Here is a 16,717-nt window from a genome sequence, read left to right on the forward strand (position 1 = left end):
TTCATCAGCTGTCAACCTACACACACAAAAAATATTCCATTCCTTACTCGCTGTCCATCTGTGGTAATCATATTTATAACACAAAAGAGAAATTATATGAATATTTAAACATGGCACAGACTTTCCTCATCTATAGACATTACTCTGAACTCAGAAAATGAATTTTTCCATCATCAATCAAATTTTCTCCCAGTAACAACGTTGACAATGAATTCAACCTACGCACTACATTTTTCCTTGATGACTTGAGTTAATCTTAATCTTGAACCAAATATCTCCCATATTAATGGCATGCAAAGACATTGCAGAATTCATAAAGAAAAATCCTTCTATATTTTACAAATGCTAAACCAACTTACACAATGTCTTCAATCCAATCCTTCACTTTCATATAAATGTGATAACCCCTCCTACAGGTCTCCAAACATGTAAAATACAAAGATGTAAAACACATCCCAATTTTCACACCATCCCCAATTTTTGCAGCCTGAACAATAATATTGCATACACCAAGCAAGATCTGGTGGTGGTTCAGGCACCAGATTCTTGTGGTGCCTGAACCAATTCAATGTGGTGTATCTTTTAAAGGGCACAATATGTCCATCAATTTATGTGGGGTAATGTGCAATACCCCTATCCTTACTATAGCCATCATTCCTCATGCAAGGAATCTTCTGCTCTCAACTATCTTCCCATCTCCACTCATGCCCAAATTCTCTACAAGAAATTGGATGACTGCTTCACCGTATCCATCATCTTCTCCTTATCAACCCACTCACCTATTGAAGTCCATCCCCAAGAGATGGCAACAATATAGTTCTTTAGGGGTTTCAATCAGATAAAATTGAACATTCTTTGAATACTCACCCTTAGGGATTTCAATTAGGTGAAACTGAACATCCATTGACTATTTATTCATGTTCTACCCTCATCTTTAATCTCATAATTCATATTCATTTTTCAGTCCAGCCATCTCATCCATTACCATTTTTTCGTGGCATTATCCCCACCTGCCCCTCAACCTGAAGCCTGCTCAGAAAGCCCCAACTGCAGGTAAACCCTAACCTCTTCTGCTCTGTCTCTTTATCTACCTGACCTTGCAGTGCAAGAAGCAGTCAGTATCTTTTTAGTCTGGTTCATAGCTAACTGCAAACTATTATCATTATAGATTTATATTTGAGCGTAACATGTACCTTCTACCACAAAATCTACACAACCTGAGCTAATAAAGGAGGGATAACAGTACATCACCCTTGATCCTCATGATTAAAGCAGTATAGCTTTCTAGCAGTTAGAGCAGTAGGCTGTTATCCAATGTGTCTTAGGAATGATTTGGGAAACCATAAGCAGTATATAAGAATGAACAGTTGCTTTACATTGAAAGAGTAAATTCCAATCAGTCAAGGACCCAGATTACTTATGGAATACAACTCATGAATTACAATGCTTGTCTTCTCAATATTATCAGGAAAAGACTATCTATCTTTTAAATATTAAAAAAAATAATAATAGTAGCATTAATTATTAGGGGTCATGGCTAATAAGGATACATTATAATATTAACTAAATATTTTATGAGTATAGAGGCAAAATGAAGTCCTACCTGGTGCCCTTTCCTGTGTTTCCATTGCTGCTGCTAGGAATGTGCATGCATTGAGTGGAGATAGCGTGGATGTCACATGATCTTCACAAGCTAACCGAAGCTCTTCTACTCCAAGGTCTTGGGCCAATGAAAGCATTTCAAATACTGCTTTATCTTGTAGCATTATCTGTTAAGATAATTAGATATCATAAATAATTCATACACTTTTAGCCAAGAGTTATTATTTTGTTTAATTAATTTCAGCACCAATGCAGTATAAAGATAAAAACCAATGGTCATAGTAACATTAGTAATTCCAAACATGGAATAATCCAATGCCAGTCTCAAGCTTGAATAAAGGAGAAGGGTTTCACATCAGGCTAGTGACTTGAATAAGGTAAAAGGTAATCGTGCTTGCCAAACTTCGACAATAGCCAGGACAGATCAAACGTTAGAACAAACAGAAACAGATGAGGTACAAAAGATTAGGTATTGGCTTTGGTAGTAATAAATTTAATGTTAATGCTGTAGGTTGAAAAGTTGATCCTTTGGTAACTATTAAATTGTATATTTATGTTACTTGTATACTCACTTTATTTGAAGAAACTTTGTAGACAAAGTGAAACTTTAAAAGTTGATGTCAGATGAAAGGGAATTCTCATTAGAACAACTAAAAGTCAGGATCAATATGTAGCAAAGGAATGGAAAATGAGAACACTTAAACTTCAACAAGTACTTCTACTTTATCCAGAGATGCAAGACATTTTTTCTCTGAGAAAATTAAAATATCTTATGAATGTAGATACAAGTGTCGGACCACTGCATCTTGATAGGAAACACAGAAAGTTTCAGAAAAAAAATTTTCAACTTAATGCCAGTAAATGTTTTAATCTTATGACCCAGGTTTCATTACATATGATCATCTTCACCAGAATAGGATACTATATGTATTGAAGCCCGGGTTGTAAGATTAAAACATCAAGTGGAATTAACAAAACTGCAATTTTCCTTTCCATAATAGATAAATTCCATATAGTTAAGCCTGAAATAACTGATTGTTTACTAAATATTTCATCAATTTCCTTCTGTTTTTCTCCCCATGTGTGACCTATGGAATTGGATTCATATTATTTCTCACTTTTCTTAAGTTGGCACTCATTTCATTTCAGCATCTCATAGAAACAGAGTTATCTTAGTAAACGAAAAAGCTTACCATCTTTTACTTTTCCAGCTTCTTGCTTAATCCTATGGATCTCATATCCCATGTTATTATACCAAATGCATTTACTATGGCCAGTATTCCCTTTCCGATGATTCCACCAGGAGATACTTTAACTCTTACCTAACCCCATTAAATTTCCTCGCAATTCTAAATAAAATACACAACATTTTGATTTGTCATTTTATAGGTAATAATTTTTAATCTGTAACTAAATTTTCTTTATCATGCCAAAAATTTCTCCCATCTATGAATAATACTCATAGATGGACTGGCATATTTTATGACTGATTGACAGAAATAATCACTGCAAAGGAAAATTAGTTAAGGGAAGCTTATAAACTTAATAAACCACAATTACTTACAAACATGTCATTTAAAATTCAGTGCTGATCAAGAACAAGATATCCTCTTTTAAGCACAAACTCTAATTTATGTTATCAAGAAAATCAGGTCAGAGGCTTATCAATAGAGATACTCTGGAAGTGCTTATTTGCTGCTCTGCAGTACAGTACAGTAGATATAGGAGGGTCATGTCCCTTCCCAAGACTCCTTCCATGATTATTGTAATTGGTATTCTAGTGTTTAAGGCTGGTTTTGGATAGGCAGAGACTATACAATGGTGCAACAATACATTTCTTTGCTTCTCCTAACAAAATGTAACCCAAGAAAGAAAATACTGGGTTCTTTCACATGCAGGAATGTATGCTACAAATCAAGTATTATTTTTCTCAGTATGTCACTTCCACGAAGTGACACCTCAAACCACCAAAAAATATAAACTGATATCTGAAACTAGAATTAACCCTTCTCCAATTTTACATATGTACTTCCATCCTCTCTTCATTCTGTCCAACATGCCTATCCCTTTCCTGCCCCTCCCACACTTGCCTAACCTTCTCCCCACTATCACAATCTTCAAAATTCCATCAAAACACTCTGCAAACATCTCTCCTGCCAACTTTGGATTTCAACCCACAGTCCTTTCCCCTTCCCCGCCATACCTAGGACTTTATAATTTATTTCCCTCCTTGTCCATTTAGCCTTTTTAATCCTTCTCCACTTCCACATTTCAAAGGCTTCATATCTACTCACATCATCTTGGCTTAACAGCCATGTTTTCCCACCAAACAAATCATGCTCCATATCAAAGTTTAAATGATACTTATCTTAGCATCATTATTTAATGTTCCTGTCAGTGATTCCCTCCTTCTAAAAGCATCTTTGCCTAATGCAATTCTTCTTGTGTCGCAACTACTTTGACCATTTCAGTCCAAAACACTTCTGAGCTACATAAACTGTTCCACCTACTCTAGTTCATGAATTCCTATTATAGTATTTGATTTAGTTTTCGTCTTTTTTGAAAACAGCATATTTTTTGTTTTGTTTATATAGATGCTCATCATAGACCTATCACACCGGCTTTTCAATGTGCTCCGCAATACTTGCAAACCCTTGGCTGACTGACAAATTAAAGCTTCATAATCTCCAAGCATAATTGATTTTATCAATTGTCTGACTTTTATTACTACTTTCAATTCCTCTTTGACAAATGCCTCCATATCTATGTTGAAAAGCATAGTTGATAATGGGCACCCTGTCTCACCCCACTTCCTAACACTGCCCTTTGTGACTCTTCATCCTCTACTCTCATCTGAGCAGTCTCTGGAATGTACAGCTTACTTATAAGTCACCGCACCTATCCCTCCACATTCTTCTCTTATTTTCTAAAAATATTATTGATTAAACCCACTACAAGTACAATCTGTCGAATGCCTTCTTGAAATCTATCAAAGAGACAAATACATCCTTTTTGTATTCTATGTTTCTCTCTATTAGTGACTTCATTACTCGTATCGCACTATGCATGCATCTCCCCTACCTGAATCCAAACTAATCATTCCCTGAGTAATTATTTGCCCTCCTATCCATTCTCTAATGAAAATGAGTACTACTTTATCTGTGACAGAAATCAAACTTTTTTGCTAATTCTTCCTCAAAATAAGTAGCTTTCATTTTTTGGGGAAGGGAACTGATCTGATTTGGGTTGAAACACTGTTGGAAGGCAAGAAGAGAGAATCTGTGTTAACAATCAGTCATAATTTAGGAATAATATTTGTTTAAGCAGAAAAGAGACAAGAGAGAAGGAAGAATATACATATAGAAGAACTTTAATTATTCCAGCAAGATAAGACATAAAGAATATGACCTTGTAGATGGTGACAGCTTAGTTCCGGGCTTACTTGATAGCAAGATAGAATGGGTGCTTAAGGGAATTAAAAAGAAAATAGCTGTGCAAGTAGACAACATACCTGCGGAATTAATTAATGGATAAGGAAAAGGTGGGGGGAAGAGTTTTCATGGACAGATCATTAGCATTTATGCATTAACGAGAATTTTGGTCAGAAGATTTTGCCAGATCAGTATTAGTCCCAATTCCAAAAAGTAAAAGATACAATTATGTGAGAACAACAGATCAATTGCTGATTTCACATGCAGCTAAAGTGGTTTCAAGGATCATTAACAAGAGGATGGAGAGCAGAGAAAATGATTAATTAGGGGATGTTAAGTTTGGGTTGAGGATGGGGACAGGCACATATGATTCCATAGCAGTAATAAGGTCACTAAAAGAAATCAGGATGTATTTTCCAGTTTCGTAGATTCCAAAAAAGGATTTGATAGAGTTGATTGGGAAAAAGTAATGAATTTTTTCTGGTGAATAGGAGTAAATTTGAGTGATAGGAGACTTATTCGAAACCTTTACCTGTGTCGGACTCTGCTCAGGTGTGAGTGGTAGATGGAGAGTCCAGATGAGCAGTTTTACAAAAAGGAGTAAGATAGGGTTGTCCACTATCACCTGTGCTGTTCAATGTGTATGTGAAGGAAATGGTTAAAGAGACTTGGGAAGAACTCCAGAGAAGATAGTAAGAAAGATAGTAAACATCGCAATACTGAGGATGCGTGGAATAACTTCCTCAAGATCAAACGCTCAGCAGTCAGCAATAATGTCGTCAAGTCATCTTGTTCCTTTAAAGCCCCCAAACTTTCAAAGTTTAAGAGAATGCCTCGATAGCTTAACTGGCTAAAGCACTCGACCGGACAATGAGGAGTCGGGTTCGAATCCTGGACAAGGTGAATGATTTTTACACTCTGAAATTGCTGCATTGTCAGCAAGTTCATTCCCAGGAAATTTTTAAAAGATGGCAGGGAATTTAGATGGTACAACGCGGATGTTAGAAACACATTCCAACGTCAAAGGCTATGTCGCTCCAAAATGAAAAATACTAGGGATGATATCTATAGAGACAAAAAGAATGATTATAAGATATCTAGGGTGAATGCCAAGAATGAATTTTGCAAAGCGTTGAGTGAAATCAAAAGGAAAAGGCTAGCGGGAAATTTGAAAGAGAATCCAAAAGCATTTTGGCCATGTGCCAGAAGAGTTCAGGGAACTAAGTCAACTGTTAATTCACTCAAAAATGATATAGGCGAAAAAATAACCAGCAGTTTAGACAGAATAGCTTACCAAATTGTGTCGGCCAACCGATGCCAAAAATTGAAATCTCATATTATGGAATAGAACGCTTTCTGCAAAATATTAAGCCTAATAAATCCTCCGGGCCCAATGAAATACCCATTCGTATATTTAAGGATCTAGCTTCGGAAATTGCGCCGTATCTAGAAGTAATATTTAAGAAGTCGCTCGTTGATCACGAAGTTCCCAGGGATTGGAAAACGGCTAACAACACCAATATTGAAAAACGGAGACAAGGAGGACTCGAGTAATTTTAGACCTATTTCCCTCACATCCATTTCGTGCAATAATACTATGGAAAATATAGTTGCTAGTTCGATCGTGAGACAACTCGATAATTGAAAGCTATTAATGAAAAATCAGCATGGTTTCCGAAAAGGTAGATCCTGCGAGACACAACTTCCCCTTTTTTTTCATGATATACTTGTTTCGGGAGAGAGCAATGTTCCAGTGGACCCGATTTTTCTAGATTTTAAGAAAGCCTACGACATACCTTACCTCGTACCTTATAGTAAACTACATGAACAGCTAGACGCATGAAGTATAGATAAAAAATCCGGGGTTGGATTAAAGACTTTTTGAATGGTCGGGTTCTAAGAGTAGTGACAGATGGAGTTGCCTCAAATGCAGTAGAGGTTTATTCAGGTGTTCCCCAGGGAAGTGTCATCTGACCTCTTTTATTCCTACTTTACTTCAACGACACTGACTCCGAAGTCACCAATAGAATACGTTTATTTGCCAACGATGTAGTGGTTTACTGTGATATCCGTGATCCTGAGGTCACAGCAGCTTTGTCAGATGACCTCAATGCCATACAACGCTGTTGCGACAATTGGCAATCAGAATTTAACTTAAAAAAGTGCGTGCTCATAAGTTTTTGGAAAAATTGCAATTCCCACCCAAACGCCTACTGCATTGGGATATAATATGTCTAATTACATGAGCTCCTGTAAAATACTTCCATTTTCCATAGTTCCTTCGAAATATGAACATTTTCCTACAGGTATGCAACCATCACATCCAATGTTACATACGAACACCATTAGTCATCAAGTGCAGCAACAGCCCATTAGAGTGCATTTAAAGTATTAAAACCGATGAACAGTGGAACTTTGAACACTACTTTTTTATACTCTGGCACGTATATTCAAAATATGTAGATGAAATTTGGGTTTCATGTTTCCTCAAATTGCTTGCGAAATGAAATACTTTTAAGTTACCTACATTGTATCATAATTTCTATTTATTTATTAAAGGGAACAAGAATTCTGGATATCAGAGAGTGTTTTTGCGGATATTAAATGTTCATCACATTTATCTATATTATCTCAGGGTGGATATTTACGGTTTTAATTTTCGATTCGATATTTTGGCCACGAAGGGATAAAGAAAAATTAGATTCTAGAAATTTACTGAGGAGAACAATAACTTGAGCGTTATACGCTACGCATAGAGAAGAAAGTTTACATTATTTTTCACTCTTTTAAATATATGGGATGAATTGAAGGGGAAATTTATTCGCTGTCCACAGACGAAGGGATTTCCTAGGACTCTCCGTGGCCTTAAGATTGTTCGCGTCGGCAGATTCCCCATTTTCATTCAATGCATGAGCTACTTGTTGTGCTTGAGGTCATGACCAGACTTAAAGCGAGACCTCCGTTTTTTCTCCCTCTCTCTCGTTCGCTGCCGCCCTCTTGTCTCGTACTCACGCCGCCTTCGGTGCCCGGACCATCCCCAACCTCCCGGAGGTCAGTAACTTCTGCCGGCGGCGAAGGAACGCCAATAATCCAGCCGCGAGTCCCCGGCAACGCGCAACAGGAAGCGGAATGAGTTAGAAAATCTGTCGAGAGATGGCTCGATCATCCACTCTTCGATAAGGTTTCTTGCCGCCCAGGAAGATACGTTTCTTGGGAAACATTTTCCTGCATTCGCGGGGCTGGTTCCGAATAGTACATTCATAATTTTCGGAGTATTTTTCCAAGACCGCTTTCCGTAATCAAAACTATTTTCGAGGGTTTTGCCTCAATGACCTAAGGGGCACAACTATGATGCTAAAGCTTGATCACATAGTCTAAAAGGTTTTCAATAAAATATAAAGAAGGTATGTTTCAATACTCAAGCCCTACAATAAAACCTGGAACAGTCTTCAGTCTTTCGCAGACTCCACGTTTCGGACAATGCTCATTTCACTTGCATAAATGCTTTTCTTTTTTCTAGAATTGCATTACAATAATCCGGTATTCGTTTCTGTTATTTTTCCAAACCGAAGAACAACGTTAAGTTTTAAGATATATTATCTATTATCAAACTCAGATTAAACATTTGAGGAGTGAAAGAGAATAAAGAACAGAAAAAGTATGGGTAAAGAATTTAAATTTCGGAAAGGCCTGATAAACTACGGGAACATTATTCTATTAAATTTTATGTACTTGGAAATTTGCAAAACACATCAAGACACGGTATTGCCTAATTTCTTCATCCAAAGGAGATTTCGGAGAGGTGACATTCTATAACATACCACGCAGAGGGATTCCAAAGAATCGGAGTGAAATGTAGCACAACCATTCATTTATGGAATGACAGTTTTTACATCACACTTAGTAGCTACTGGATTTAGGGTCAAGCGAAACTAAAGGCTCCATTTCGGCTGATGAACAAGTTTGGCTAGCAATTCGTGCGTGCCAATAGAGTGGATGCTGTGTAGCGTAATGGATATATAAGCTAGATGATGTTAAGGAATGGCAGCTTGAGTTCTTAATGCCTCGATATTCAGCCCACATTGAAAAAATAATAATTTAGTTTTTACCTTACAGACCACTCTCGGTGAGTATTGGCAAAATGCACTGGTGGATAGCGGCTACTAACCTTTCCCGTGTAGACGTAAAGGATGAAGTGACGGAATGTATCCTCGCAGGAAAGGTGCGTCAGTCGGATGGGTGTTGGAGAGCCTGGCACAGACGGGCCTACTGAGCACCCTGGGATCCTGCATATTTCGCCTCGCTTCGCCGTCTCGAAACTTTTACACCTGGAAGAAAGAATTGGCGAATTAAAGGTGACATCAACGAACAAACGAAGTCCCCATATTGGATCAGCTGGGGAGACTGTGTTGGTGTGATTAGACAGACGGACCGCCAAGAAGACAGACTCCAGAACCCGTTTCTCCCTTGTCAATTTCACAAACACAACAAAAGAATAGGGGGAAACATTAATATAATGAATCATATGTCCTCTACGAAATAAAAGGACAAATGGGAAATGCGTGTGTGCTACTTAACGTCGATTACTGCATATCACAATAATAGAAAAATTTTAATGCGTTTTATTTCGTTCAGAGACTATGGAAACAAATACGAACAAATTGAAATCGCCAGAGTGCAATCTACTCACCAAATAGTTTTAGAAGTCCTCCTTAGTACCTATGATGAAATAAACATTTATGCCGAATTCTTCATCTAAAATTCAAGTAAATTGTACTTAGACAATGAAGTTATCACAATATTTCTATATTTGGCAAATATACTCGCTGTAAGAAATTCTGAGTGAGTCTAGTATTACTCGGTAGCTCAGTGAAATTGAAACTAGAAATTAAATTAAGTAAAAAATATAACTTATTCAATAGTTGAATTAAATAATAAGATTTCAATTTTTGTGGAAATATTTATTTAAATCGCATACTCGGCTCCGTCAATGTATGGACAATGTTTGCGAGAGGCTTCCTCGTTTTTAGGCATTATAGAGGGATCGATTTGGTGCAGTGATTCGTTAACTGCCGAAATCAAGGTTTTGACACAAGAAATCACTATATTTTCCCATTGCACCCCGGTTTCTGCATTAGTGTCGTGCCGAGAGCACATCCAATGCACTACACAGTTCAACGGATGGATTTTAACCTGTGAAAACCGTTGGTTTCTATGGTGAAATAGGAGCTAAACCGGTCACTCCTTTTTCAAAATTTTAATCCTTCACACGTTTAATTTGTTAATGAACCACCCAGTTCCAACATAGATCCTGAATAAATATTACCTTAGCGAGCCTTACAAATCTGCTCCCACCGATTCTAAATCACATTTGGTGAAGATACAGCCTTGCTTTAGTTTATTATGTCTTGCCTAGCAGATGATTTCTAGTTAAATAAGTTTCAGTACTTGAAGCATGCATGAGTGACTAATAGAAATCAGTGCTCATTTCAGTCAGTGGATTTTTCGATAGTCGGTTATTTCACTGTATTGAGTTCTCAAAACATTATACAGGGTGCGCTCCGAAAGTAAATCAATTAGTTTTTAAAAGTAATTTATTGAACAGATTTGGGCAAACACTTAAAATTCTTCAAAGTACTGTCCTTGGGCCTCTACATATTTTTCCAGCGACTCTGCCATGACCGGTACGCGCCCTGGAAAGTGTCTTCATGAACCTCTCTCAAGATCTGGAAACGGCTGATTGGATGCCTTCTATGGACGAAAAACGGGTTCCTTTCAGGGCTGCCTTAATCCGAAAGAACAAAAAGAAGTCTGCTTGGGCGACGTCAGGACTATAGGGGGAGTTGGGCAGCGTTGGCGCCTGGTGTTTGGTCAGGTACTCGCGGACTCGTAGCGCGTTGTCATGATGGAGTTGCCATGTAGCGGAGATATCTTTCCTCGTCCTGATGACCCTTTTTCGGAGTCTTCCCATCACATCCACGTAGTAGGCAGCGTTAAATGTAAGTTCTTGAGGAACAAACTCCTTATGAACCACTCCTATACTGTCGAAAAAGACAATAAACATTGTTTTCACTTTTGATTTGCTCATTCTTTCCTTGTTGGGTTGGACGGGCCGGTGTGCCACTCCGAGTTTTGGCGTATTGCTTCTGGGTCGTAATAAAAAACCCAGGTTTCATCACTTGTGATGACGTTGTCCAAATAATTTGGTTCATGCTCAATACTTTGCAAAAATTCACTTGAAATTTCCGCTCGGTTAGTCTTATGGTCGTGTGACAACCCCTTGGGCAGAAGCTTGGCGTACACTTTTCTAGTCGCTACACCTTCAGGAAAAATTCGAAACACAACGGTAGATGATAAGTTCAATTCATAGGCAACCATCTTGATACTCAATTGACGGTCAGAGTCCAATAATTGTCGAACAGGAGCCACATTGTTGTCGTTTTTGCTAGTTGACGGCCGCCCAGAGCGTTGTTCGTCGTGAACCTCTTCCCTGCCCTCTTTAAAGGTCTTTAAACACCTCGAAACTTGTCATTAGGAACGAGCAGAGTCCCCGGAAGCCCCACGAATCATTTTGTTTGTCTCCACAAGAGGTTTTTTTCAGTTTAGCTCAAAAATTAGTAACCGCGTAACGTTGCTCGATCGTCGATTCCATTTTTTTCGTGAAACGGTCGGCGCGCAGAGGTTAACAATAACTGATATCCTGCCGCTTTCACAGCTTAGAGAGCACTGAGACCGGTTTCTGGATCAAGCTTAGCGTCCCCAACCTATTCTAAGTAATTTGATCTCACTCCGACCAATAGGAACGGCGCGGAAAATTCAATTGTATTACTTGCGGGACGCAACCTGTAGAATTATTGATGCAATGAGTGAGATATCCCATCACCTATTACATCCTGCTCAACATTTTATTCAGGGTGGTAATCTTCTACCACGAACTTAGTGGTAGTATTTTTGGGGAGGCGACCGACAGCTGAGGTCATTTGCGCCATTAGGGATGGACAGGAAAGAATGAGAGAGAAAGATTGGAGAGAGTAGGCTAACGTCGGCATTTGCCCACCTTCACCAAGGGGTCCGCAGCTTAACGTCCCATCCGGCGGACGGCGTACACACTCAAAGTGCCCTCCTCAAAACATCTCACGTAGGGATCTAGATACCTCTGGAAAATACTCTGCACAGCCGGGTTTTGAACCCGGGCTCTCTTGGTGGGAACCCAGTACGATAGCCACCGCACCATCTCGATCCCCACCACGAACGTGTCTTGAAAGATAGAATAAGGGACATCTCTGGACACAGTTTAAGACTCAAGGCAAGAAACATTGCCTGAACACTCCGGGCTGTTCTTGTCATAAACACTGACCCCCCTTGATCCGTTATCATCTGTGAAATCCATCTCTGCAAGATCTCTTTCAAAATGAATGCTGAGATAAGTGCCCTCTTGTCCACCTCAGGGGTGACTTGATGAGGGGGAGCAAATAGGAGTTATGGGACGATGCCGTCGAGTCCACAGTGAATGTACATGCAAAAGTGAAAAAGAAAAATTACTGGAAGGAAACGCCCGGTCTCTGAGGTCTCGTACATGAGATATAGAATATTCAGTGCCGCAGAGACTCCAAAGCCGCGAATGTTATACCCAATGACGATTTTTCACCAAGAGTCTCATGAAGCGATAGCGAATTTTTGTGAGCTAAACTTTTATTTACAAAACGATGACGATGGATATTGTCTAATGAATTACCATAAAAAAGATAAACCTAAGCCAATAAGAGGTTTTAGAATAATTAATCAAATTCAGGTCATTTATTAATTATTGTTAAAAACTAGCAATTATGTTTGCTTTGGAATTTTCTCCCTTATTACTATTTAAAACTCCACTGTAGGGATGGAAGAAGACATCCTTCTTATACATGAAAAATTAACCCTATACACATACAGTATGGGTTGTGGTTGACCAGGGGTAGAGCGTTGGACTACCGGCCGGAGTGCAATTTCCGGGCAAGCCTCCCTGGGCACCTGCAGGTCCAACCTCTATGCTTTTTCGGGTAGTCCTGGGGTAAAGCGTTAGACTAGTGACCGGATGGCCCGGGTTCGATTCCCTGACAAGCCTCACTGGATACCTGCAGCTCCACCCAAGCTATGTGATATTTCGGGTATCAGGTCTTCCTGGGAAACCATAACCGGCACACGTTCTGGAACTGCCCCTCCCACCCTGATGTATGAATTTCACACGCCATCGAGCTTAGTTCTGGGTGAACTTTTTCATCACAGTTGATTTCTGTTTACATACAACCATAATAAACATATACATGTATATATACTCAGAGATGCAGAGGGATCTTATATAGAGTAGGTTGCTTTATTGTGTTTTGTTAGGAGTCTTAAAATATTTATTTGGCGGTTGTGCCAATACAAAAGCTTACCTTAACCGGTAGATTACCTAATAATAATAATATGCATATATTTCATCCGACAAATTTGATAAAGAGAAATAAAAAAAGTACTTGGAATGTGCGAAAATATTGCGAAACCCGAAAAAAAGCGAATACAGGTTGTTAAAAACTTTCCTATCCTTAAAGAGAATACAGGTTAACAGACACAAAATAACTATTGACCCGAAATCTTTTTAAGATAAATCAAGAAGCATTACGCGTCACGAGGAAGTACGCAGTGCAATGATGTTTTCCTTGGAATAATTTTGCGCTCATTCCTTCCCTGTAGCTGACTCTCTCACGCCCACATCTCTCGGGCCTTCAAGGTCCTCAACCTTCCCAAAAGCTTCCCCTTGCAGTGCGCATCAAACATTTCGATACTATCCTCATCGTCCGGGGGGTTTCATTCATCGCCGCCGAAACGATGACTTATTTATTTATTTTTCTTTCGAAAACGAGAATGTCCACCGTCGCGGTCGTCATTGACCGCCACTCTCTCCGACCGAGGGGGAGGGAACGAACCGACGTGGACGGGGCGGGAGATGGGAAGAAATATAAGACCATGGTCATAATTATTTCATCGGCCAGGGGGTCCTGCTTCGCCCCCTCACCCCTGCGGCTGGTGGGGCGGTCGGAGAAGATAGGCGGACGCAGGGGTGGGAAGAAAAGGAAACCAGGGGATAGAAAGAAAGAAATAAAGAAAGAAAAGAGCCGGTCCTCGGGGAATACGTCCGAGTCACCTTCCGTCGTATCCTTTCATTCAGCCTCCAGCGCTTGTTTCAACCTCAAATCTGCCGGACGACCAGGGTGAAGGAGGGCTTTGAAGTTGGGAGTGGGAAGGGAAGCAAGGGAGGGTAGAGGGAGGGAACCTGGGGGAGGGGAAATGTTGACCGTCGTCCCCTCATCCACGCAGGTTTTTGATCCATCTTTGATTCCTGTCCTCCGGCATCAACGTGGGACTCAGGTTTAGGTGAACTGCGGACGCGATAGTTCCATTCAAGTTAGGCGACTCTATGGAAGCCTGTATCGTGCACGAGTGGTGAGCGAGTGCGCTTAATTCCCACGTTATGTCCACGGCGTGGGTGGACTTCTTTAGTGATTATTTTTGGACGCAACTTGACAGTGGCTTCTCAAGTGCTCATTTTCGATAGTTTTCTTCGGGTAGTCTATTTCAGATGCTTCCGAGTGTTTTATCGGAGAATAGTTTCATCTACTCGATGCTCCGCGAGCCTCCTCAAGGACGTGTGGTGGGTGTGTGCTAGGGCACACATTTTATGCATAATATTCACTCATGAATAAACAAACGTGAATAAATAAACATGAATAAATACTTACACATACAAAACACACACACACTCTTATTAATTTCAATCATGCAAGATTTCGGAAACCTTAAAATATTTTATATTTAGACAACTATAGTCATACGCACGATTGGGAACTATAGCGGGCATTCTTCAAGAGCGTTATAGCAGACGAGACAGCTGGGTGGGGGGGGGCAGTAGGTGATATTTTTGAATGGCCAAAGTATGCTAAAACCATAAGTGAGCCTGTATCATAAGATTAATGAGCTCAGACATCTTCCTTGACTAACCATAAATTGCATGGAAAACCGACACCCGTTTTTATTTGAAAATTACTGTAACCATAGGGACTCCGAATAACTGCACTTTAAATATCAGATAATTGGGCTCATAACAGTAGGATTTTGTCATCGACGAAGGGATTGATATAATAAAAATAACAGCCTTTGAAAACACGTATTTTTGATCTCTCATCAAGTATAAAGAGTAAATCATTAATGTAATTTCCTTAATTGTGAACCTGAATTTATCAGATAAGACATAGGTTACAAGCACTCTATGAACCATTAGGAGCTTGGCTCTTTATTAAATTGCATTTTGTAGGGGGCCTGTACGATTTCTGCAATGAAAACCAACCAAGGATATGTTTTATGTAAGCCTCCCCCTTGTGTTACCGGTAATGCTTCCCGACCGTCAGTTATGTGTTGAGGGTTGCTTGCATTCACGGAGAGTTCTAATCAAAACGGACAACATTTGAATGGCGGATAGTGTGTGCATGACAGTCAACAGCTGAAAGAAATATGAATACATATTTTCAGGAAAGAAGAAACAAATAAAATATGGAATGATATATCAAAGCCCATAGAGTAGAAGCAAGAGGTTTAGGGTGATAAAAGGGTAGAATAATTAAGTTCTGGGTATTTGTATTGATGGAACTAATGTCAATGATTGAGTACGTTTAAAATGATGTTTTACATCTGGTTTGCCCTTGTAATTATATTTAGTGGATATTCCTAAAGATAAATGCTGTAAATACGTGTTATTTCCATAGAAATAAAATAATCAATCCAAAGAGTAGTTTTGATACCTTAAAGGCTACATCACCACATTAGTTACTTATGTATTAGATACATTAAGTACTTTTGAATTTAATATATATCACGTTTAAAAAAAATGAGATTTTAAGCAAAGTGCGATGGCTCAGTGGGTAGACAGTGTGGCTACTAAGTAGGGTTTAAATCTGAGTGACTTTCCCCAGCACTCCCGACTTTGTCCGAGCAATATGATTTTTTTGGGGTCCAGGTCCTCTCGGGAAATCGAAGGTGGCCCTGGAACCACTCTACACTGATGGGTGAATTTCACATACTGTAGTATTAGATAAGCTCTAATCTCATCTATCTAAACCAATCCACGTTGACTGCGGCGGTTTTGTTTTACTTTCGATTCCTCAAGCTAATTCCGGAGCAAACGGTACAATTTTAAGACTTTATAAAAAAATTGTCATTTTATGTCGAAAGCAGAAAACAAATAATCAGCGATACACAATGGACGATGAGACGAAGTTGACAAGAAATGAATTAAGGCAAGTGCCTCCATGAGACAATAGTGAATGACAGTAAACTCCATTCACCATTTGCGAATTCACAAGTACTTTAATAAAACGAGGGGATTTTTCACATTTTGAAATAAAAAACCTTGAGGTACTGTACCCCACATTTGGACTTACACAGGACTGCGTTCCACTATTTAAAATGGGGGAAAATCTTGGAGTCCAATAAGGTTAATGTTGAATAGATTGAAAACACCGGTCCCCAAGTAATGAAACAATGGCTGATACTTGTTCCACTGTCGGAATCAGCAGCCAATTTTTTAGAAGAGATTTCTTCAAACAAATTAGAAATAAAAAGATTTGATTGTGCCAGACTATTTAAAAACGACTCACCGATATACCAAA

At 39.1% G+C, this 16,717-nt stretch overlaps 1 protein-coding gene across 1 annotated transcript in view; it reads right to left on the minus strand.

Annotated features, from left to right (window-relative positions):
* The window catches only part of LOC139694562 (kelch-like protein diablo), a 239,628-nt gene that overhangs the window by 11,849 nt on the left and 211,062 nt on the right, over positions 1 to 16,717 (minus strand). Inside the window, exons 2-3 of the mRNA XM_071593064.1 lie at positions 9,202 to 9,361; positions 1,604 to 1,769 (exon numbers count right to left, since the gene is read on the minus strand). Coding sequence (XP_071449165.1) covers positions 1,604 to 1,769; positions 9,202 to 9,361 — 326 coding nt within the window. The remainder of the gene's footprint in view (positions 1 to 1,603; positions 1,770 to 9,201; positions 9,362 to 16,717) is intronic.

The sequence above is a fragment of the Hetaerina americana genome, unplaced genomic scaffold, assembly GCF_022747635.1.
Source record: "Hetaerina americana unplaced genomic scaffold, ioHetAmer1.1.p SCAF_50, whole genome shotgun sequence".
In the NCBI taxonomy this organism is placed as follows: domain Eukaryota; kingdom Metazoa; phylum Arthropoda; class Insecta; order Odonata; family Calopterygidae; genus Hetaerina; species Hetaerina americana.